Raw genomic sequence first — 26,045 nt, forward strand, 5'->3', positions numbered from 1 at the left:
AAATGTGTCTCTTATTATAGTTTGCAGTCAAAAAAGGTTGAAAACAACTGCTTTACAACATGTACTCTAAGAGGGCACACTACAAAGCATGTCCAAGATCACAAAATAAATCTGTAATGCAAACAGGACTCAAATCACCTAGAATGCAAGAAAAAGTACATATAAGACCAGAGTCTTTGAAATATCTATCAACTGTTCCTCTAATAGCTATATTCTAAATCCTTACCCACTTACAGATTCACAATGTATATTAGTTAAAGATGGCAAATTTGTTTATCTCTTCCCTTTCATTCTAAAATAAGAGTGGGGCACCTGGGTGGCTCAGTGGGTTTAGCCTCCGACTTCTGCTCAGGTCATGATCTCAGGGCTTATGAGTTTGGCCACGTATCAGGCTCTGGGCTGACAGCTCAGAGCTTGGAGTCTGCTTTGGATTCTGTGTCTCCCTCTCTCTCTGCCCTTCCCCCGCTCACACTTGCTCGCTCTCTCTCAAAAATAAATGAACATTTTAAAAAATTGTTTAAATACGACTAAAAAAAACCCACAACAGAATATAGCTCTGTGTGTGTGTGTGTGTGTGTGTGTGTGTGTGTGTGTGTAAACCCACAATAACAAAGAAAAGAATGGGCCTTTAGGCCAAAGACTTCAACAAATTTCTGGAAAACTCAAAGTACATGAAGAAGTGGTAACTGACAAAACCAAAAAGCAGGAAGCCACATTCTAGAATAAATAGGGAATTACAGATAAGGTTCCCACAGAACTCTGGATTAGAAATACCTGGTGAAATAGAGGATGGGATTAAGACATGAGCTGAAAATAGGAGATTATATAAATCTGCATGTACTGAACAGTCTACCATCTCAATCCAAAAGTCAGTCAAGCATTCATGCTCCAGGCCAAAAAAAAAAAAAAAAAAAAAAAAAAAGGGGGGTGGGCAAAGCAACTCAATTGTCCCAGAGAAAAATTCTAGCTTTTACTAGTTAGTTCCCTGACCAATTACTCGAAACAAAAGCAGGCAGTGAGTGAACCTCCATCCAACTTCTAAAGTGATTTTTTAAAATTCACTAATTTTAATAGAAAATAAAGGATCACCAGACATTCAAGTAAAGCCTTGAAAACATGAAAGAAAACTAAATAAACAAAAAAAGATGCCAAACAATGGGTTAATTTAGCATATCACTTTGAAATTTCAAATGCCCAGGAGAAAAGACTGAATGCTTTCAAATTAAAAAAAAAAAAAAAAAAAGTTGGGGTGCCTGGGTGGGTCAGTTGGTTGAGCATCTGACTTCGGCTCAGGTCACAATCTCCGGGTTTGTGAGTTCCAGCCCCGCGATGGGCTCTGCTGACAGCTGGGAGCCTGGAGCCTGTTCTGTTTCCCTCTCTCAGCCCCTCCCTTGCTCACACTGTCTCTCTTTCTCTCTCAAAAATAAATTAAAAAAATTTTTTTAATTAACTCACAAAAGAACCAGAGACAGATATCCAAGATGACGCAAGAAGATAATGGGGCTATATCATTCAAATTCTAATGCCAATCTAGAACTGTGTTAACTAGCCAACAATCAATAAAGTGTAAGGATTCAATAAAGGCATTTTCAGATATAAAAACATTTGGAAAACTTAGCACCTTCACAACCTTTCTTAAGAAATTACCTGAGGACATGATGCAGCAATAAAGGAAAAAGAGAAAAAATGGAATCCAGGAATAAGGGAAAACAATCCAGAAAAGCAATTAAGTCCTAGAGAGCAACTGAGCCATTCAGAACAGGAGGAATAAAGCCCTATGAGAGTTATGCCTACAGGAAGATCAATAGGATATCATATTGCATGGAAAACTGAAGAAAAACTTAAGAGTATGTTAAAAGTACAAGGAAAGAAAAAGAGACACAATTAGAAACTCCAGTTTCTAAATACTAAAAAAAACCATATAAGGAAATGTAATTACATTATGTGGCTCTGAAGCCTATATAGTCAACAACATAAGCCTTCACTCACTTTCAACTTTAAGAATTACAATTTACAAAAATCTTAACTGTGGTACAGAAAATGTTACCAACCTTAAAAATGTAATAATGTAAAGATGACGAAGGTTGAGGGTGAAAGAAGAGGAGGAGAAAGTGAGTGGCACCACCTTTCCAACTTCATTTCCCATTATGCCCGCTTTTATATCCCATGTTCCATTTATAATGATACCTGAAGCTTCCTGTTTTACGTGCACTGGTTGGAATGGACTCTACCATTCTCATTCATCCTCTTCAGAAGCAAATAAAGTCAGTGCTTACCTAAACACTAACCAATGAGAAAAAACTTTAGCCAAAGGATTTCAAGTCTACCGGAACCATCAAACACGACTATCTCCCCTACTATGAGAGAACTAAGATATTTTAGCCTAATACCATTATTTATAAAACTTCCTTTGTTCTAATTTCATGCTTAGCAAGTGTAGTAGTTTTAAATTTTGTCCACAAATTATCTAACACCCCTCTCTTCAAAACGTGTTTATTTCTCCTATGAAATGTGGGCTAGACTTAGTCACTTGTTTCTAGGGAACAGTCTCAGCACTGCCGAAGTGAAGCTACGTGACTTCCAACTAAAGGCCATAAAAGTGAGACTATGTGACTTCTATGACTGGTTCTTTCTAAAAAGAATCAGAGTCACAAGAGGTCTCATGTTTCATAGAATAAACTATTTGAGAAAAATAATGCCTATGTAGTTGGGTATACACTCTGGTTGATTGCACTAATTCGTCTGATATTAGCAAACTTTGTAAAAATTTTTTGAAGATTAAATTAGAATCTTTAAGAAAACGTGGTGAGAAAGTTTTAACTATACTCTTTAGTGTCAGTTTGTAAAACTTATTTAGAAAAACTGTACCACTAAATCATACACAGTACAAATGTAAATTAGCCAAGTTCATGACTTAGTAATAAATGCCAATTTATTAATTTATGATGGGAAATTATTCCTCCATGTACCATATTAGAATATTCCAGTTATGTGTTCCTTAGGCAGACCTACAGGAGAAGCCAGATCATTATCAGAATGATGTCTGGTGTTTTAATTTTCTATTGCTTAGTAACAAATCATTACAAATTTAGTGGCTTGAAACAATAATTATTATCTATCACAGTTTTTTTAGGTCAGAGATTCAGACAGAACATAGCAGGGACAACTTATCTCTGTTCCATGAAGTCTAAGGCCTCAGCTAGAAAACTAGAAAACTTGGAGAAATCTGTGAAGGCTAAATCACTCATACATGTGTTGATAGTTAATTCAGGCTTTTGAATGAAGGTCTAGCAGGGGCTAGTGCCAGAACCACCACATGTGACCTCTCCATGTGGCCTAGCCTTCCTCACAATATGTTGACTGGGTTCCCAGGGCAAGTAATTTGAGAGATCTAACAAAAGATAAGAAAGACTTTTATGAAGACAATAACAAAACTTTTATGAAATATATAAAAGAAATAAATAGCAGAGATATAGAATTATTCATGGATGAGAAGACATCTTCCTCAATCTATACAGAGAAAGCATTTTGGATTGCAACATGATGCTGCACTCAATTGACAGAGTGTTTTGTTGGAACCTGAAGAGTTGCTCTTAAAATTCATCAGGAAAAATGAAGAGCCAAGAATAGCCAAGCTGATATTTAAGATGAAGAAGGAAGACTAACCTTACTACATATAGTGATTAAAACTACACGACTTGAGACAGGAATAGACAAAAAGACCACTGGAAAAGAAAAAAATAAGGTACCTAGGAACATACTAGGGTACATATACAGAAGATTAATATATAATAGAGTTGGGTTTTTTTAATGTCAGTAGTGAATTTTTTAATTTAATAAATTATGGTAGGACCATTGGTTATTCATATGGAAAAAAAATTAGATCCCTCCTTCACACCATTTATAAAAATTAATTCTTTTAGAGAACTAAAAGACTAAACGTGACTAGGTAAAGTGTGAAACATTTAATTTTATAACCAACTCTGGACTGGCATCCAGAATTCACAAAAGAACATCTATAAATCAATAAAAAAAGACAAATCTATAGAAAAGAGCACATGAAACATAAATGATCAATAAACATATGAAATGACATTCAACCACACTGGAAAGCAGAAAAATGTTAATATGTATAAACCATACATATGAATTTACGTGTGAAATACATCACTCCATACCCATTGGATTCAAAAATAACAAAAAGTGTGGGCAACACTGCTGCTTCCAGCAGGCTAGACTTTCCACTGTAACATACTAAAAACTAGAGAAAATATGTGAAATAACTGTTTTCAGATGCTGGAAAACACGCAATATGGGACTGTGATCCTTAAGAGAAGGGAAACAGTGAGCCCACAATCACATAAGCTCTCCGTTAGCACTTTCCAGACTGCACCATAGGGAGAAGACTCAAAATAGCAAACAGGCTTGCTGAGCTAAATACAAAGTGGAAATCAGGGCTAATGAAGTGGCTGGAATCTACAGGTTAAAGTACTAGAGAGAAACGAACTATACAGAGAAGGAATTTCTATTATTCTACTTACATTGAAGTGATGATACAACTTGTTTCTTTTGCTTACATAGCAAGTCATTATTTAATGTAAAAGCTATCCTGTATTCTGGCATGAATCCCACATGATCATGATGTATCATCCTATTTTTATGTTGCTAAATTCAATTTGTAAATATTCTGTATAACATTTTTGCATCTTTGCATTTTGTTGTTGTTGTAATGTCCTTGTCAAGGTTCTTTTTTTTTTTTTTTTTTTTTTTTTTTTAGTTCTCAAGTTAGATAACATACAGTGTAGTCTTGGCTTCAGGAGTAGAATCTAGTGATTCATCACTTACATATAACACCCAGTGCTCATCCCAACAGTGCCCTCCTTAATGACCATCACTCATTTACCCCATTTGTCACAGTTCTTAATTACGATTCAATTAAGTAGGTATAAGACTTGTTTAGATTTTTGTTTCTTCTTGTGTCAGTTTCAGAAAGCTGTTTATTTCAAGGGATTTTCCCAATTCCTTTAAGTTTTCAAACGTATTGGCATGATTATATATTTGAAAGCTATAAATTCCTACATAAAAGAAAGGTACTAATTATTACTACAAAAGAAGCTAAAATTTTAGTCTGCAGGAAGTTCAACTTCTAGCAAGACAAGGTAAAAGCTCCACAGACCTGCACTCCAGTGAAACAGATGAAAATAATTTTTAAACTTTGAAAGCTTCTGGAAATGGCCCTAAGGTAAGCAGCAAATGAGGAAACATCTATCCAAGAATACTTATGAAAATTTATTAAGAACGGCAAGAATGTGTGGTATCTGAACAAAGTGCCTCTCTCCTCTCGGCTTAGCTAAGCAGAAACTCCACTCTGGAGGGAGGCAGCCAAGAACACAAGGACCCCTTTACTACCAGATCTTGATCAGGCAGCTTTCCCTAGGTGAGGAGCATGATGTTGGCATTTCTCACCCTGCCCACAACTACCTATTAATGAGTTTAAGTTCTGGGCCAGTGCAATTGAGAAGAAGGGCTCCCTTCTTTTGCCCAACTTCCACTCATGGACAGAGGCTCTACCTCTGGTGCAGCACCACTGAGAATACTGGGGCTATCATTATCTCAGTCCTAGCCTGTAGGTGCTTCCATGCTGGAAGAGGCAAGCCAAAAAGATCTTAGGCTAATGCTCCTTCTCCACCTTCTGCTCAGCTCCTGAAGTAGGGTGTCATTCAGAGAGAAGCATGCCATTGTCCCTATCCCCAGCTCCAGAGTCCTAACTCAAAAAATTTGCCTGGGGGGCGGGGGGGGGGGGAGCAAGACATAAAACAGCTGTTATGTCTCTTCCCAAAGGAAATGACTTCTTTTGCAACACAGCATAGAAAAGTTCAAGGTTAGGGGTGTTCTCAAAAACAGTGGGGGTTAGTGAATGGCAATGGGAAGATTTGTAAATTCACTGAGAAAATAGGCTTTAGTCAGCTAGTATGCAGAATACCAGGGAAAGAAACAGCTTGGAGGAGCACTCTGGTGTTAGAACAAATATCAGACACTGACCTCAGGAACTATTCCTTCCAAAAAGCCTGAATTTGACTAGATTAGTCACAAAAAAATTAGAACAATTTATGCCCCAGAGCATTGTTGAGAACAATTAAACAAGCTGGAAGTCACTGGAATTTAAAGCTGGGGGTGTTGTTAGGAAAACATAAAGAGAGCCCTGTCAAAAGCACCTTCATCTCAGGGTGACTACTGGCATACCTAAAGCTGCATCCTCTAAGGAACAATATTAGACCCAGTCACTAAACAAGTAAGTGACAACAATAAGCTCTGAGGGGTGGGACAAGTACCCAGTATTGTACTGCTATAATATATTAAATACATTATCTAAAGTGTTCAGTTAACAACAACAAAAAATTTACAAGATACACAAAGAAACAGGAAAGTATGTCCCATATACCAAGGGGAAAAAAGAGAAGGCAATAGAAACTGCCTATGAGAGCAACCAAATGTTGGATTTAAGAGAAAATGATTTCAAAGCAGCCATTATAAATATATTCAAAGAACTAAAGGTAACCATCGCTGAAGTAAAGAAGGTATGACAATGTCACATCAAATAAAGGATGTCAATAGAAACAGACTTTACAAAAAAAAAGAAAGAGAGAAACAAGATTCTGCATTGCCAAGTACAATAACAAAATGAAAAACTCACTAGAAGGACTCAACTGATGTGAATTGGCAGAGGAAAGAATTAGGGAAGTTTGAAGATAAATTGATACAGACTATGAAATCTCAATACAGAAAGAGGTGAATAAAAATGAACAGAACTTCAGGAACACCTGGGTGGCTCAGTTAGGTGTCTGACTCTTGATTTCGACTCAGGTCATGATCCTATAGTTTGTGACAATGAGCCCCACATTGTGCTCTGCACTGACAGTACAGAGCCTGCTTGGGACTCTCTCTCCTCTGTCTGTCTCTCCCTCTCTCTGCCCCTCCCCTACTCATGAATGCTCTTTCTCTCTCAAAATAAATTTTAAAAACATTAAAAAAAATGAACAGAACTTCAATCTGTAGGACACCGTGTACCACATGCACATAAAAGGAGAAAAAAGAAAGAAGCAGAAAAAATATTTGAAGAAATCATGACTGAAACTTCCCAAATTTACTGAATAACATTAAGCTGCATATCCAGAAAGCTCAACAACTCTAAGAAGGAAAAATACAAGGGAGATTCACAGATATACCATAAAAGTGCTGAAAGTCAAAGACAAGGAGAAAAATCTTGAAAGCTGCAAAAGAAAAACAACTAGTCACTTACAAGGGCTAACATTAATGGTTAATTTCTCAGTAGAAATAGTAGAGGCTAGAAAACAGCAGAGTAACATATTCAAACTGCTCAAAAAGAACAAACAAAATAACCTGTCACCCCCAAATCCTATATCCAGCAAAGCTATCATTCAAAAATGAAGGCAGGGGCACCTGGGTGGCCCAGTGAGTTAACTGTCATGATCTCATAGGTTCATGAGTTTGAGCCCCACATCAGGTTCTGTGCTGACATCTCAGAGCCTGGAGCCTGCTTTGAATTCTGTGTCTTTCTCTCTCTCTGCCCTTCCCCTGCTCAGCACTCTCCCTCTGAAAAATAAACATTAAAGAAAACTTAAAAAAAAAAAAAAAGGCAAAATAAAGATATTTCCAAATAAACAAAAACTCAGAGGCTACCCAGACTGCCTTACAAGAAACATTAAAGAAATTCCATCAGGCTGAAAGCAAATAACCACAGAAAGTAATTCCAATCCACAAAGAAACCACAAAGAACTCCAGTAAATTATGTAATTATAAAAGGAAGTATAAATGCATATATTTTCTTTTTTCTCTTAGCGGGTTCAAAAAAACCCCAATGTATAAAGTAATATAAATACACATATATATAATATATATATTATAAATATATAATTAGGTTATTACCATATATAGACATATAACATATTTGCCAATAACAGCACAAAGGAGATGGGTGGAAGCAAACATGTACTGGGCTAATGAATGAATGATGATAAAGCATTAAGTACAATAAAACACTACTGGGTTTGTAACAACAAATGTAACTGAATAACAACACCATAAAAAGGAGGAAAAGGAAATACACAAATACAGAAGTAATGTTTCCATATCTCACTGGAAATAAGCTAATATAAATCTGAAGTTGATTCCAATAAATATATACATGACAAGCCCAAGGGCATCCACTAAAAATAAACTCAAAAAGATGTGATAAAAAATCATTAAACAAACAAATGCTGCTGTGAAAAATATTCACCTAATACTAAAGAAAACAGTAAAGGAAGAATGTAGAACAAAAAAGGCATGAGACACAGAAAACAAAAAGTAAAATGGCAGACATAAATCCAACTATATCAACAAATAACATTAAATACAAATGGATTAAACAATCCAGTCAAAAGGCAGTGATTTCAAACTGAATTAAAAAAGACCTAATTATATGCTCTTCTCCCCATAATAAGTTACAGATTCAAAGACACAAATAGACTGAAAAGGATGGAAAGTGATATATCATGCAAACACAAGAAAGCTAGAGTGGTATACTGATATCAGATAAACAGATTTTAAAACAAACAAAAAAAATTGTATTAGAGATAGAGATCCATTTTATGATGAAAGGGTCAATTCATGACTAAGATGCAACAATTACAAAATATGTGCACTAACAGTTCCAAAATATATAAAGCAAAACTAAAAGAAGTGAAGAAAGAAATGGACAATTCAACAAGAGAGACTTCAAGATCTCATTAAAAAAAAAATTTTTTTTTAAATGTTTATTTATTTAGAGAGTACGCACGATTGGGAAAAGGGCAGAGAGAGAGGGGAGAGAGAGTCCCAAGCAGGCTCCACACTGTCAGTACAGAGTCCTACACAGGACTCGAATTCATGAAACTGTAAGATCATGACCTAAGCCAAAATCAAGAGTCAGACGCCTAACGCAATGTGCCACTCAGGCGCCCCATAATATCTCATTTTTAATAATGGATAGAACTAGACACAAGATCAAGGAAATACAAGGCTTACACTATAAATTAACCAGATCTAACAGACTTCTATAGAACACTAAGGAATTTATATTTACTATAGAATTCTCCAGCCAACAACAGCAGAATACATACTCTCAAGTGCACATGGAACAGTCTCCAGGACAGGCCATATGCCAAGTTATAAAACTACCTCAAAAAAAGTAAAAACAGAAATACCACAAAGTATGTCCTCGACCATGGTAGAATGAAATTATAAATCAGTAACAGAAAACAAATTGGGAAAATCACAAATACACAGAAATTAAACCATACACACTCCTAAATAACTAATGTATCAAAGATACCAAAGGAAAAATCAGAAAATATTTTGAGACGAATGAAAATGAAGACACAACATACTAACACATCTGGGATGTAGCTAAAAAGTATTTAGAAGGGAATTTATACCTGTAAATACCTATAGAAAAACAAATAAAAATCTCAAATCAATAACCTCTTTCAATTTCAAGTGTGCCAGAATAGCCAAAACAATCTTGAAAAAGAACAAAGTAGGAAGACTCAGACTTTTCCATTTCAAAATGTACTACACAAACCAAAAGTAATCAAGACAGTGTGGTACTGATAAAACAACAGAATACAGATCAGTGGAATAGAACTGAAATCCCAAAAATAAAACCATGTGCCAAATGATTTTGAACAAGTTAAACAAGTTTTCAACAAGTTTCCTTATCTAATGGGGAAAACGTATTTTCAACAAATGGTGCTAGGACATCTGAATAGCTACATGCAAAAGAATAAATCTGAACTGTTATATCACATTCCATACAAAACTTGAACTCAAAATGCATCAAAGACCTAAAAATGTAAAGGCTAACATATAACATTCTTAGAAGAAAACATAAAGGTAAACCTAATGACATCAGATTTGGGAAAGATTTTTAGGACACCAAAAGCATGAGGAAAAAGAAAAAAAGATAATTTAGGATTTTATCAAAATTAAAACCATCTGCACTTCAAAGGATACCATTAAGAAAGTGAAAAGACAAAGGAACATTACGACTTGATAAAAAGACAACTCAATTAAAAAATGGGCAAAGGGTCTGAAGAGTCATTTCTACAAGGAAGATACACCAAATGGCCAAAAAGCACATTAAAAGATGCTTGACATCTTTAGTCATTAGAGAAATGCAAATCATAACCACAAAAATTTCACACTTCATACCTGTTAGGATGGCTGTATTAAAAACGTCAGAGTAACAAGTGTTGGTGAGGGTATGCAGAGATCATAAACTGGTGGGTAGGAATGTAAAATAGCATGACCATGGTGGAAAACAAGTGTGGCAGTTCCTCAAGCAATTAAACACAAAATTATATGTGACCCAAAAATTCTACTTCTAGGTATACACCCAAGAGAAATTAAAACATATGCTCACACAAAAACTTGTACACAAATGTTTACAGCAACATTATTCATAATAACCAAAAGGTGGAAATCCAAATGTCCATCAACTGATGAATGGACAAATAAAATATGGTACTAAAGCCATACAATGGATTATTACTCAGCCATAAGAGAAATGAAATACTGATACATGCTACCACATGGATGAAAATATTATGTTAGGTGAAAAGAAGCCAGTGATATAAAAGACTTACAAAAGACTATATATGATCCCATTCATATAAAATGTCCAGAACAGGAACAGAAAGTAGAGAGAAGACAGAAAGAGTATAGAGACAGAAAGTAGATCAGTGGCTGCTTAGAGTAGGGGATGAGTGAGGCGAGGAGTAATAGTTAAATGGTATGGCATTTCTTTCTGACATTATGAAAATGTTCTAAAATTGACTGTAGTGATGGTTGTAAATATCTGTACATATACTAAAAGCCATGGGTGAATTGCACAGTATATGAATTATATCTCAATAAAGCTGTTAAAATTTTTAGTTCAGTCCTGGTCTCTCAAATACTTTCATGCTAAATATGCAAAACATTACTGAAAGACAGTGAAAGTTTAAAGATCAGCTGTGGTTTAAAGATCAAATGCCACTAACCAATAATCATAAAAACTTCATTCTACCCCAAATGTATATACAACACATGCCTAGAATACCGTTGTTTGGTCTTTATGCCATCTATACTTATTTATACAGAACATGTAAATGAAAACACAAAAACCACATCATAAAATAAGAATAATATTTTATCAACAGAACTACATAGGGTTGGTTTTAAGAACAGTTCACTGAATAAAAAAGTAAATTCCATAGGGTAAGATAATTTGTGGAGCTTTCCTGTGTAATGTAGATTTGATCACTGTCTCAAATTCATGTTACCAGAAAATATAGTTTATATATATTTCTCTTAAGACCTCAAATATCAAGTAGAATGGTGAAATTTCAATATTCATTATCATAAAACCTTCCTTTTCTTGCCCATTTTCATAAAAATGTAATAAACTAAACTTCTTAGGGACAACCAAATTATTTCAAGTTGTTGATTGTTAATCTATTTTACCTTTAAGAACAAATAGTTTTAAGTATCAAGTATCATAATCTGTAACAGAAGTTTTATAGGTATAATTTTCCTTAAAGGAAAAATGGATCATATTTCCAATTAGTGCTGCTCACATTTTAGAAATCTAAAGTAGGATCTCATATAGGATTCATGCTACAAATTATAGAACAAGCACTGTATCATAGCAACCCAGCAATACCACTACAGTGACACGCTGAGGATGCAATCCAAGATTCTAATTTAAGAAACTGGCACAGAATATAGGACATGTAGCTTTTTTTGGCAATACTCCTAGAACATTAATAACTGAGACTCTAAATTCAGCTTTTATTTGAAACTTTAGAGGATCAAACTATTACAAAGGAACAATAGAAACATTTATTAACAAATGATTCACAGCATTGCAAATAGGACTTAGTTTAGGACCTAGGATTTCACTAAAATTGAAAATGGTTGGAAAAAAATGGAGGCATCACCTTTTAGGAAATTTGAATACATGCACCCTACCAATTTGAAAATGAATCGTAATATACAAATATTACTTTAATAAAACCACTGGACTACTAAAACTTTAAAGAACATAAATATTTCTATGATTTACTCGTTACTATTCAAAGGTGAATATATCCACAATCATTGCATTATAGAAGGATAAAAATACACTGCTTGATTTTTATCTCAAAAAAATTAACTTTGTTATCTTTTGTCTTCAAAAATAACTTCTGATAAAGTAGAAAAGAACAAGAAATGAAGATGAGCCAATATGGGGCATTTCTTAGAATATAGAAATCTGGAATTTTAGAAAGCTGAATACTGAAAAGCAGACTCCTGAGAGAGTATGTGAATATACCTCATTTCATTGCGCTTCCCAGATATTGCAGTTTTTACAAACTGAAGGTCTGTGGCAACCCTGCATTGAGCAAGTCTATTGGCACCATTTTTCTAACCACATTTGCTCATTTTGTATCTCTGTGTCACGTTTTGGTAATTCTTAGAATATTTCAAACTTTTTCATTATTTTATGTTATGGTGACTTATAATCAGTGATTATGACTCACTGAAAGCTGATGATTAGCATTTTTTTTAGCAATAAAGTATTTTCAAATTAAGGTACATACTTTTTAGCCATAATGCAATTGCACACTTAAAAGAATACAGTACGGTGTTAATACAACTTTTATATGTGCTGGGAAATAAAAAAATTCATTTCACTCACTTTATTGTAATATATACTTTATTGTGGTGGAACCAAACCTGCAATATCTTTGAAATATGCCTATAAATGGAATATCCGTGTCATGGGCTTAATTCAATTTGTTTTTTGGTTGTTTTTTTTTTCTGTGATAAATTTTGAAACATTGTTTTTGCTTAATTCAATTTGAATATAAAACCTGTTATTCATTAAATAAAACAGGTTTTTAGAAGCATTTTGTTTTTCATTTGGGATTTTGGGGGGACGAGAAGTATTAAACAGATCTTCATAGATCAATGCCTCTATAGTTATTTTCAGTTTTCATGGCTGTGATGAGGTTCCATCTGGCAGCTACTCCTCCCTGTAACTCCTAAGAAACACCTGCTACCCGTGTTAAGGAAAAGGATTACTGACTTAACAAGGCTGTTCAAATCTCGAAAACAGGCCCTAAGGTCTACAAACACCCCACCACCAGGCCATAGATGGGCTTCAGGGTTGTGGTGGTGGTGGTGGTGGTGAATCCAAGAACCCTAAAATTATACATACAATATCGTATATGATATTTTCTGAGAAGATGATGCACTTCTTTAATCAGGTTTTCAAAGAGATCCATGTATAACCTCCCTAAAATTAAATACCAGTGGTCTTAGAAATTATTTCCTCTCCTTTTTATACAAGGAATTTTTCTAGGTCTAAAGTGATTTGATCTAGTATTTCCAGAAATAAAAAACTTTATTCAGAAACCAATCTAAATTAATTTTAGAGGTGCCTGGATGGCTCAGTAGGTGAAGCATCCAATTTCTGATCTCAGCTCAGGTCTTGATCTCAGGGTGGGTGAGTTCAAGCCCCGTACTGAGCTCCATGCTGGGGATTAAGCCTACTGAAAAATAATAATAAAAATGAAAAATTAATTTTACTGTTTTCCTTTCAGAAGTATGCTATTTTTAATATCCAATTAAAGTAAAAATGGGTTACAGAATAGCATACATTATGTGATACCACTTAATGGGAAAATATGAGAATGATTCTCAAAATTTTAAGAGATGTTTCCTCTGGGGATTTTTATTTTCTACCTTTGTAAGATTCTTTTTTGACTTAAATTTAACAGTCTATCAGTTTTTATAAAAATCATAAAGACACAGAGTAGTTAAGAATATGACATTTCTTATTGCACAGTCCTTAAGTGAGTTTATTTTAGAAAACCATGAAAACTGAAACTCACTCATGACTCACAGCAAGTATTGTATCCTAAAATAGTCATTCCTATTCCACGGGAGAAGCTACTTATCCAGACTTAAAAAAAAAGAAAGAAAGAAAGAAAGAAAAAAAAAGCAGTTCTCAAAATATCAAAATATGTTATGTGTAAGGTCATCCATGTAGTCCAAATTAAAAACAGGATATTCAAATATATGAAATACCAAAATCAGTGCCTGGTTACCTGGTAGCTAGGTAAAAGCAGGGTTATTTTTAAGTTTCCTACATGAATGACAGAAATTTCCTATGAAAGAAATACTATTAAAACTAAATGCACCTTAAAAGCATTTCATTGATACATTTACTACTTTATTTCCACTCCGGATTCAAATTTAGGCTGTTCATACACTGGGACAAACGTATGTGGACAAAAGAGATGACATCGTCTAATTTGTTTTCTGGAGCATTTACAGGAGAATAAAATCAGTAAAGTGACAGATGAATTAGCCCAACTGATTTTTATATCCAAGACTTAGAGGTTTTGCTCAATTTATTTCCTCTCTCAAATTGGGAAATAACGATCAGAAAGATTATGCTAATGTGGCCGCAAATACAAGTTTTCAAAACTGTGTCTACATAGCTTAAAGGGAGACTGAAATATACATAGCATTTCCAAAAGAGAGGCAAAAATAAGTAGACAGGCTGATTGGTTCTTGATATTTCAAAATAACTCCTCAAAGCTGCTAATTATAGATTTTAACCTTAACTTCATATTATAAATCTAGCTCGGACAAAAGTGCTGAGTGATTAAAAGTTCTTTCATCTTATTTCTCAGCACACATTCATAAAACAAATGTTCTCCAATAAAAATTTTTACATTACTTTAAAAAGGGAAGAATGGTGCTAAAAGGGAGACTCCAAAGAATATCAATGAAGTATTTCTATATCAGAAGAATTTAAGAAATAAAAATCCTCTGCTTTGAAGATTCTTAGAAAAAAACTATGTTCACTACTGGTCTACCTGCCCAGGACCTAAAAGAAATTAGTGTCTTCACAAGGCTCAATTACTACTATTTTTCCTTTGCACTGTTAGAAAATAAGGTGTTAATTTTGCTTTAGTGCAGGCAATACACATTTTCAGTTTAATATTATAGAGGAAGAATCAATAACCAACTGAAAAGATACTGAGCTATAAATGACTTGCACAAAAAATATAGCCTACCTGTTTTGTTTTCTTCATCAACAAAATGCTAAATTTAGTGCTATATGTAAACACTATGGGACTTGGCTATCAATCATTATAAAACTGTCAATCACTGCATGACACAAAATGGTGTTTTTCTTTAAGTCGATTTAATAGTTTTTGCTTCATTATTTCATTCAATAAATAATAAAATCAAGAATTGACTACCTAATTGCTGGGGAAGAAGATACGTATCTCAGGTCTTGGAGCACTTTACTTACAGTCTAAAGGCAGAAAACAGGCAATAAGTAATTCTAACCTCACTCATGCACTTGTCCCAACATATTTTGTGATCTCCCTCACACATATACCATCTGGCGTACACAGACATTCCACTGAAAAGTGAGTAGATAATCCTTATTTGGCCAGAAGACCACGTAGCCAACATTTCAAACTATAACCATTTTCTAACAGGCAAACTTGAAAATCTTGTAATTAATGTTTAGAAGTCATAGAAATTACCAAATGAGCACTCCGTGATTCACACTTCCAAAAGAATATCTCAAAATGTCAAATTTCAAAATACAACTCTAGGTTTTCCATCTAGATTATCCCATCTATCTAAGATACATCTTAAATACACCTCTTTCTCTCCATTTCAGCTGCTACCACCCCTAGCCCAAGCCACGCCATGTCTCCCCTTGCCCAGTAAAATAACCTCCTAACTAGTCCTCCTTATAAAAATCTTGTTCTGATACAATATCCATTCTGCACCCAAAAGCTAGTGATATATTTTTTCTGTCAGGCTTCCTGAACGAGAAGTCCTACTTACTGACTTGACTTTAACAATTTCCATTAATTCCTCACTTTACAGAAATTTCAAGTCTATCAACCTCTGAAACGCCTCTCAAGTCACCAATGTTACTCAGATTACTAAACCCATGGAAACTTTTCAGCTCTTACTTGACTTGTCAATAGCTCTTTTCAATGTTACTAGTTCCCCACCCCCATTTTTAAAGATTCTCATCACTTGAATGACTTGTTTCTACCCTTACCTGTCTTCCTTTGCCTCCACTTAAGCTATCTCTCTTGCCTTGAGATTACCCCCTTTCCTTTGATCATCATCTAAATAATGGTATTCCTTGACCTCTTCTCTTTCTACACATTTTCAGTGGTTGCTTCTACTTAAATCATTTCAAATGCCACCTTTAACCTAAAGACTCCCAGGGCGCCTAGGTGGCTTAGCCTTAGACTCTTGGCTTCGCCTCAGGTCCATGATCTCACGGTTTCTTGAGTTTTGAGTCCTGCGCTGGGCTCTGCGCTGACTGTGCAGAGCCTGCTTGGGATTCTCTCCCTCTCTGCCTCTCCCCCACTCATGCTCTCTCTCAAAATAAATAAATAAACTTAAAAAAAAAATCTTAATCTAAAGACTCCCAAATTGTTATCTCTAGCATAGGTCTATTTAGCTCTGGAACCAAATATCTAACTTCCTACTAGACAGCTTCAATTTGATTTCCCACAGGCATTTCAACCCGTCCAACAAAAAAACCATTGCCCTCTCCCAAATCTGATCTTCCTCGTTCTCCCTTTCAGTAAATTGCTATCGTGCCTCTAGCTGCCCAAATTAGAAATGTATCATCATTGGTTCTTCCCTCTCACCAAGTCCAGCCTTAGACGTGGCCACCTTCATCTATTGTCTGGATTACTGTGCCAGCATCCTCACTAGTGTTCCTTACACCCATCTCTCTTACACCCATTACTCTTCATGTTTCTTTCAGAGGAGTAAATGCAATACATGGCATTTAGACTATGATCTAGACCCTAACTGTTGCTCCAGTGTCTTCTCTAATCAGTTCCCTATTACAACACTCTTCATCACAGCCACATAGACTGCTGGCAGTTCCCCAAATAGGCTATGCTCATTCACCCCTGGGGCTGCACATATTGGCCTTTAGGTGGACCTCTTGGACCCCATCTGTCTTGGCTGAACAAGAAGATCATTTAGGTCTCAGTGTACCTGTCACTTTCTCTAGGAAACTTTCCCTGATCTCTCTCCTTACATACCAAAACTGGACTGGGTCCCCCTTACACCACTACCCTAGCCACTTACTGCTTACTCTTACTTCAAAACTTATGATAGTAGTTGAAGCTGCCTGCTTACATGTCTATATTCCCAACCAAACTACAATTTCCTAAAGACATTTAATTAAAAAAAAAAAAAACAACCATTCATCATCTTATTCACTTTATTAAGTAAAGCTTTAATCTCTAAATTTTAAGCACTATGAATACCAAAGAGAGGAAAATATTTCTGTGTAAAGTATGTATCTAGTTTTAACAGCAGGTAAACGAGATCTTTTTCCTCTGGCCAATTAAAAGAAGAATGGTACTGTAAGTTTTTTTCTTTTAAAGCAGATACATATTCCTACAGAAATCATATCTTATTTTACTTATGGCTTCAGCAGGTGTTATTATAAAAGTCTGGTTGAAACACTCGGTTTTGCTAATCAAAATTCAGAGTTTACAACAAAAACTGTTCTGTCTTTTTCATTTTATTGATTTAAAGGCATGGGATTAACAATATGTTCAAATAATCTTTAACTTCTGATAATAGCTATAATTCTAGATTTCTTTTACCAATTGAGTATGAAACACAGGCAAAACTAATTAAAAGAGAAAATGTTGAGAAAATTTTGAAAAGAGAAAATTTTGAAGCCATATTTAAGATTTGATACTCCTGAATTACAAATTAAGTCCAGTCATTAAAAAATTCCTGTTTCAGACATTTATCCTCTTTTTAGGTATGTCCATACAGTGTATTCATTAACTAAACAAAACCGAGAAAGCCTCTAGGAGCTTAAAAACCCTATGTTTCCTCCCTACATTAAAGAAAGCTTCTCTAAGGAAATGACAAGATAGCTATTTATTTTGAAAAAAAAGCAAAATTGATTCCCAGTGGAGGCTAAACTACAATGACTTCTGAGGTCCCATTCAGGACCAGAAGGCTCAACTAGATATAACATCATGGTCAGGTTATAGTAGATGCAATTAGCATCACCATTCCAGTAGGAGGAGTGTGTTCCCAAGAAATCCCTTGCCGTCGGTGTCCAAGTTACAAACAGGTTCTCTGAATTTCATCATGTGAGCCTATCATATTCAGCAAATTACTCCTCCACAAAATCATAATATACTTCTTTAGGATTTCTGATCAAAACTGCAAGATTTCTAAAATTCACCAGCACTCACTCAAAAAGCCCACATAAACAAATTCCTTCAGGGAAGAGTTCAAAAGATATACTTAAAAAGTAGGTTTGAACCTGCTTATTAGTCAATATCCTGCCCAGACAGGTAGAGTTTATTTTGCATAAACCTACTCTGTCATGTAAAACTCTTTCAGCAAAGCATTTACATTCCTCATTACACAATAATGCATTAAAAGTAATTATATATTTAAAATCTGTTCCTTTCATCTCCTTCAAGGACATCCTTAGAAAGACTGCAACTCAAATTTAGAAATTACTGCAAACTAATTATTTGAATTTATACAATGTTTGTATACACACGTTCACATCTGAGAGTCAACCCAGTACTACTGTTCCACATAAACCTTCCATAACATCTTTCCTAGCAAGAAATCTATCAATAATGTTTCATGCCCCTTATACCAGTCATTTGCAAAGCACAAAATACAAAAACAAACAATCTTTTGTTTTAAACTTACATGTACTATTTACTGTCATGGTATCAAAAGCCCAGAATTTTTTGCTTAAAAACCTGGAACCAGATTTAGACACAAACGTATTAAAATAAAAAGCAAAACAGAAGAGAACCAATCTTACTGATAGCATCAAACATCAGTGAACAAACAACACTGAAAGAAGCAGTCAATAACTGGGTCGGGGAAGGAGCGTTAAGGGAGGAGAGTCAACAACCAACAGGTAATTTCTTTGACAAAACAGTCATTATAACTACATAACTACAATTACTATACACACAATACTGTATTTGGTACCACAACAGGATATGAAACACAGACGACTTCTGCTTTCAAAAGCATTTTACCATTCTGGAGACAGAATATCACTCCATAACAACTGAACACTGACTCAAAACAACAAATACAAGTCTTACTCAAATTGAATAGCAGAAAGGCCAAAGACAAAATAGGGATATGAAATAAAGTGGTACCAGGTCCTTGCTGCTCTACCTTCAATAAAAAGCTGTAGTTTAGATCAAGAGGACAAAAAGTAAAAATACTGTGCAAAAAAAAATTTCTTGTTGCTGAATACATACAAGACATAACCCAAAATAGTTAAGTTCAAAAATAGCTCACTTGTTTACTACCTACTACTATTCAACATATACACTAGAATCTTAGTTTTAAATCTTAAAGAAGCAGAACAATGCTTTTAGTGTATGGCAAATATCAGTTTTACATGCCAGAGTGGTTGGAATCATCATGTTACCCTGAACGATGGGATTAAAACTAGGGAAACCTCTAAGATATTTCTCACTTTCATTTTATTCAGCCACAGCTCCAAAATCACAGAGAAAAGAAAAACAGACCACCTAATATGGTGGTAGGATAAGAATGGTAATAGTTAATTTTTAATTATGGTAACTACAGAAAAATCCTATAGAATCATCTCATACCTAAAACTCCAGAATCTAACATCTCTTCAGGAAAGCAGCTGATCAGCCACAGGGGGCAGCAAAGTTAAGAGAGTGAAAAGTAAATAGCAGGAGGTGAAGTAAGGGCAGGAAATGTAAATAGGCTGGGTAATGAGCCATGAGTATCAGAGAGAAAAGGACAAAGTCTCAATTAATGAATTAAATCAATAGACAGATAAAGCTGAATTAGTGATCTCAATCCTGGCTGCACATTAGAATCACCCTGGGAGCTTTTAAAAATACAAATGCCTGGGTCCTACCTTAGGCCAATTAATTTAGAATCTCTTAGAGGGTGGGCCTAGGCATTGATATTTTTTTAAAGCTCTGTAAGTTTACAGCCAGGGTTGAGATCCAGAGTGCTAAATACAAAAATAAAAACAAGCTAGTCTCATTACCAGCTTTTTGTAATTTAAAAAGTTAAATTTCAAAAATAAAGCACAAAAATCTATTTCCCAAATGTATCATTGTTTATAATTTGTCTCTGTCATCCAAAGAGGGACTAATTCATCTCTGTGATTTTATCAAGGGAAAATGTTATTCTTACAAATAAAAATGATTAAACTGAAGTTCAAAGGGGTTAAACAACTAGCCCAAAGCAACTCTGAGTCATTAATGATGCAGAAAGACAACTAGTCTACTATTTACAGGATAGTGCGCTATCCCAATGATCACACTATTCTAACTAAATACATTTTACTGGATTATCACTTTATTCAATTAGACACTTCATAAAATAACCCAAAATTCAATTAAGAATCAGAGTAGGTAATAAATTTGGGGGGAAAAGGAATTTGACCCTAAATAGGAATTCTGAAGATGTTAAATTAGACTTAATTGGAGAATTAAGTCTATATAATTTCACATGAAAGACAGCAATGGATACCAGATTATCAATTTCTCTAAGTATATCCTTAAAAACTTTTTTAATTAAAAAATAAGTCTTCCAGAAGATACAGCATTATTTTCAGAAAATAGTCCTAAAATGACAAAAATGTCATATGCCTTTGCAAACAAACACTTCTCTTGATACATTCAGATGAATTTCAACTCTCCTTTAGGGCCAACCCAACTATAAAAAGGGGTTTTGGGTTTAGAGAAAATTATATTAACTTTGAGAAGACCTTTAAACATTAAAAAGACTTAATAATGTCTCCCCCACAAGAAAGTTAAGGTAGTTATAAAACTTCAGATCATGTCAGTGTTCTTGTTCCAGTTACCCTAAAAGACCACATACCTCAAGGGGAAAAAATTTCTTTCCCTAAAGGTAAGCAAGGCACTTCAAATCAGCATCACTGTTACTGGCCTGGATACTTCCAGTGGGACCCAGTTTCTAAGAATATACCAACAAAGAATCTGAGTGATAACTTAGGAAGTTCTTCACTTAAATCTCAAAGCCAGTTTCATTCTGTTCTTTGCTATTTACTGCTTCCTGTAGGAGAAATGCACATCTATACAATTCTACTGGTTAATTAATTCAATGTCTTTGCCTGGTAAAAATCTTGTAGCTACGCTTTTAATATTTTAAACAGTTTAATTCTACCCTATTTCCACTTCTACACCAATGCTGAAAAATGATATAGCTTCATCTTACTTCACATAAATCATATCTGCAAACTGATTATAAATAAAATCAAACTTTAAGTCCCCAGAAAAGTTTACTATTTATGTGAATCTTTCATTTAAAAAATATTTTTAGGGGCGCCTGGGTGGCTCAGTTGGTTAAGCGGCTGACTTAGGCTCAGAGGTCATGATCTTGCAGTTTGTGAGTTTGAGCCCCGCATTGGGCTCTGTGCTGACAGCTCAGAGCCTGGAGCCTGCTTCAGATTTGTGTCTCCCTCTCTCTCTGCCCTTCCCCTGCTCACGCTCTCTCAAAAATTAATAAACGCTAAAAAAAAATTTTTTTAACAAAATAAAGAAAAAAAACATATTTTTAATCTGGATTTTCAAATATCAAAGACAATGGGAGTTAACATTCTTTGCCTATTTTTAGACATTTTAATCACATTATTTCACTTATTCCCTACAATCCTGCGAGAGAGAAGGTATTATCCCCATTTTACAGATAAGGAAAATAACTCAGAAAGATTAAAAATTTACGTTTGACCCTGGACTGCCCCAATGACCCACCTCTATCATACTAGTTCAAATTTTTATAAAATAGGTTAACAGCATAAATACTGAAATCCTTTGACCTGAGTACCGGTATCAGTTGTAACACCAGATAAATAATCACAGGCCTGAAATTAGCTGCATAAGCCTCAACTTTTCTTGTCAATAAAATGTGAATAATACTGGTTTTACACAGAGCTGCTGAGATGACCTGATGAAATATGTTTGTAAAAATACACTGAGCTATGGCTTGTCACGCAACAGCATTTCCTTAGTAAGTGTGAAAAAGCAAGGGATGTCAGGGATTAGGAGTTATACATCTTCGGACTGTTTCACTAATTATACACAATACTGTTTTTATAATTACAGAAATAAAGCAAAGTATGAAACAATTTGTAAATGCTAAGGGTTATATAAATGTCAGGCAACTACTACTTTACCAGTAAACAAATTCTTCCAGAGACGAAACAGGTTAAAATAAGCTGAAAAACTTCCTATTGTAACATATTCTTTCAAGGTTAGAAGTTTCCTAACTTGGTTACTAAAGGAAAAGTCTAAGGTAGAAAAATTAAGTCCTATACGAACTTAAATTTAAAAACAAAAAAATTGATTCATGAAATGCTTCTACTTTTATTTCTAGTACCTAGTTCTCAGGGGGAACTTACACAATTAACATAAGAAAATTAAAAAGTGTTTTGAAAAAAAAAATGTTTTTAAGCTATACAATAAGGCAGTTTAATTTTCAAAACCCACGTAACGGTTTCTCTTTAAAAAAAAAATTTTTTTTTTTTACATTTATTTATTTTTGAGAGACAGAGTGAGACAGAGTGTGAGCAGGGGAGGGGCAGAGAGAGAGGGAGACACAGAATCAGAAGCAGGCTCCAGGCTCCTAGCTGTCAGCATAGAGCCAGATGCTGGGCTTGAACCCACGAGCCGTGATATCATGACCCGAGCTGAAGTCGGACGCTTAACCGACTGAGCCACAGTTTCTCTTTTTTAAAAAATCCTTTTAACAAGGCTTTTTTATTAAACATGTTCTATAACAAAACAGAGTTTTCTCTTAACATTTTCCCCCTTAAAATCCTGCAACCTACTTACTAAATGATTTTGCACAAATAAACTTCTTATGGATGAAAAAGTTGGGTTATTTTGCTAATCCTTACCCATAGTATGCTTTGAGGAAAATAGCTGGCACCTTTCCAGTTTAGATCCATGTGGACAAAGTGTAACATAAGCAGGTTAGTATAAACACTTGAAAGATCTCGGTTGTCCACAAATATCTGAATCTCTCCACAGGAAGATTATATTTCAGAGCAGAAAGAAAAATTCTCTTTCATACACATACTAAAGGGCTTTCCATTGGTTTTTGTTAAGACCACAAATGGAAAAAACTACTACAGAAAAAGCACACAACTTTGTAGTATCAAGTACACTGCCAAAGTACCATGTGAAGCAACTGAATTTTTTAAAAAAGCACTTTTCACGCATTCTGGCCTCTGGAGTAAAAGTAGCTATTATTAGTGGGTAATCCAAGAAAGGGTCTTATATCACAATTAAATGTGCATAAATTTATCTTGAATACCTAACTTTCCTTTTAAAGAGCACTATATTTTCATGTTAAATATACAGTTGTTATCTAAAGTTCTAATTTTATTTTTTCTCTGCTAGTGACAAAATATTATAAATAAAACATTCAATGGCACCTTCAACTTGTTGAACTATGTACATATAACTTAGAGGATTACTGACTCTGCATATTTTTGCCAAGCTTTTAAAAACTGTATTAAAAGTGTATTAAAACTGCACTTCCTAGCTTGATCTACTATGTTAAATATGCAATTATTTTTATTACATAGAAGTATTATATTAATAAAGATAACACTAAGGATCCACAATACCTTACTAAAAACCAAATTTATTAAGTATGAATAATGCTAGCAGTAAACCTTCAACCTATAAAAAATAACTTGACAATTTAATGGAAAAAAATCAACGATAAAAAATGTTTTAACTTTCACAGCATTTAATTTTTATATCACTGTTTTAATTTTTACACTTTAAAATCCATGAACAGCAATACAATGTCCTAAGAGGTAAGATGATATTCTTTTATAGCTATGACATCACTCAAGAATTAAAATCTTGGTAATGCCTACCATTGTGGTTTACCATTGACTTTGATGTGTAAATTTTAACAATTTTTTCATGCTAAAGAACAAATGATAAATGCAGCAACACAAGCTACACATATCATAAATGAAACCTTCTTTCAAAAGCCAGTTTGATTCTGGTTGTGGAATGTTCTTGATTTAGAAGAACCTTAGAGACGGGGCAGTATAGGGTCTGAATGGAGTTCCAGATCTACTGTAGGTCAACTGTGATTTGATCTGGGGTTTTCTTTAGACTCTCAGCCAAACTAAGGCTGGATTCATAGGTCCGAAGACAAAGCAGAACCAGATTATCCTTGAAGAAGATGAAACGGATTGAAAATTCTGAACATTTATCTATTTTAGTATGAATCTTTATCTTCCAGGTCTTGCAAAGCAGATTGTCTAGATTTGTATCAGGTTTCTTTTTACAAGAATTGTTTTAAATGTCTAGGAGCATTATCATCTTATTCCCAGACAATTTCTAGCTCGTAAAAAGTGAAGACATTAAAATTATAAAATTAAAAGAGTAACGCACAAACAATAAACTAGACCACCAGGAAACACTTTATTAAATATCCTTTAAATCTAGTAGTAAAAGTGAGCCAAAAGAAGTGCCAAGTTCTCCTGTAAAGCATTAGGCACAGATACGAATTTGAACTACTGTACAAACCTACAAACCTACTGTAGATTCCTCCCTGGAATCCCTGCTTCGCGAACTAAGTTCCCATTCCATTGCAAAGCAACATTTACTCTTTTATACTTCTCCAAATTACCGCGTGTATCTTCTTAGGCAATAAAGTATTTTAAGTCTTTCTAGACTTTGAGTTAACGATACCATCTAAACCTAACGACCCAGCAAATAAGACACTACACTAGTCAGATTTTTAGGCTTGTTCTTATAAATACATCTGAAGACCAGCTAACTCCTGACCGTTGTTTGCATTACGATTGCCTAGAGATCCCGGTCAGCGTGACTCTTAGGAAAGATCAATGGGAAGGGGAGGTGAGGAGAGGGTGGGAGCAGAAACTTGGTAACTGGAAAAGTAAAGAAGTAGTTGAAAGTGTCTGAAAAGCGGAGGAGGGTCTCCGAGAGACTACAGGTCGGAAGGTAGGGCAGGCTGTTGAAGCCACGAGGGGAAGGACAAGCCCGGAGGAAGAGTGAAGAACTACCTCGCGAGACGCAGGAGGAGAGTTGCAATCGCCAAGGGCAGGTGAGCGAGCGCGCAGGTGGGGAGGAGGGTTGGCAGCCTCTAGGGAAGGGAAGAGTTCAGGTGAATCAGGGAGAAGAAGCAAGACTCTGAACACCAAACCTGTTTGAATCGAGCGGGGTTCGGGGGAGGCAACAGTGGAAACACGGCTCACACTACGAGCCCCACCGGCGCAGAAGGAAACCCCAGGAGGAAATGGCTCTAACGGCGCGGGGGCGAGCCCCTGCGCTCCCTCCCGGGGCTGCACCCTCCGAGGTTACCTTTGAGCTGGGGCAAGGGGTGCAGCTCCGCCTGGCTGCCCTGGCTGCGGAACTGCGACGAGCCCTGGGAGCGCTTCTGCCTCTGCGCCTTGCGCACCGATTTCCGGGTGAAGCCGTCCACTTTCTCCGAGGCCGAGATGGCGGCGGCGTTGGCAGCCCCCGCCGGCGGCGACGACGACGACATCGCCGCGGCCCTGGCGCTTGGCAGCTCCGGCTGCTGCAAGCACGGAACGGGCAGCGGCAGGAGGAGGAGGCGGGGGAGAGGCGCGGAGAGCTCGCGCCCCTCCGCCCCGTCCCCCCCGGCCGCGCCGCCCTCCCGCTCCGGGGCGCCGCCGAGCTTCTCCCCGCCGCTGCCGCCTCACGGCCACATCTCAGTGCCGGGGGTTCCTGGTCCCCGCCGCGCGGCCACCTCCCGGGGCTGACGGAGGCAAGGGCGGGGGCGGAGGGGGGTGAAGAAGTTGTTGACTTCGGGCGCGGAGGGCGGGTGGAAGAGAGCCTGAAGTTTGGACAACTGAGGCGAGGGCGCGGGGGTGC

General features: G+C 35.8%; 1 protein-coding gene across 1 annotated transcript in view; it reads right to left on the minus strand.

The window, feature by feature from the left end:
- The window catches only part of PPP2R5A (protein phosphatase 2 regulatory subunit B'alpha), a 63,574-nt gene extending 37,781 nt beyond the window's left edge, over window positions 1–25,793 (minus strand). The window contains exon 1 of the mRNA XM_049634185.1: window positions 25,512–25,793. Coding sequence (XP_049490142.1) covers window positions 25,512–25,695 — 184 coding nt within the window. The 5' untranslated portion in view covers window positions 25,696–25,793. The remainder of the gene's footprint in view (window positions 1–25,511) is intronic.
- Between the last annotated feature and the right edge of the window lie 252 nt (window positions 25,794–26,045).

Source organism: Panthera uncia, chromosome F1, assembly GCF_023721935.1.
Source record: "Panthera uncia isolate 11264 chromosome F1, Puncia_PCG_1.0, whole genome shotgun sequence".
NCBI lineage: Eukaryota > Metazoa > Chordata > Mammalia > Carnivora > Felidae > Panthera > Panthera uncia.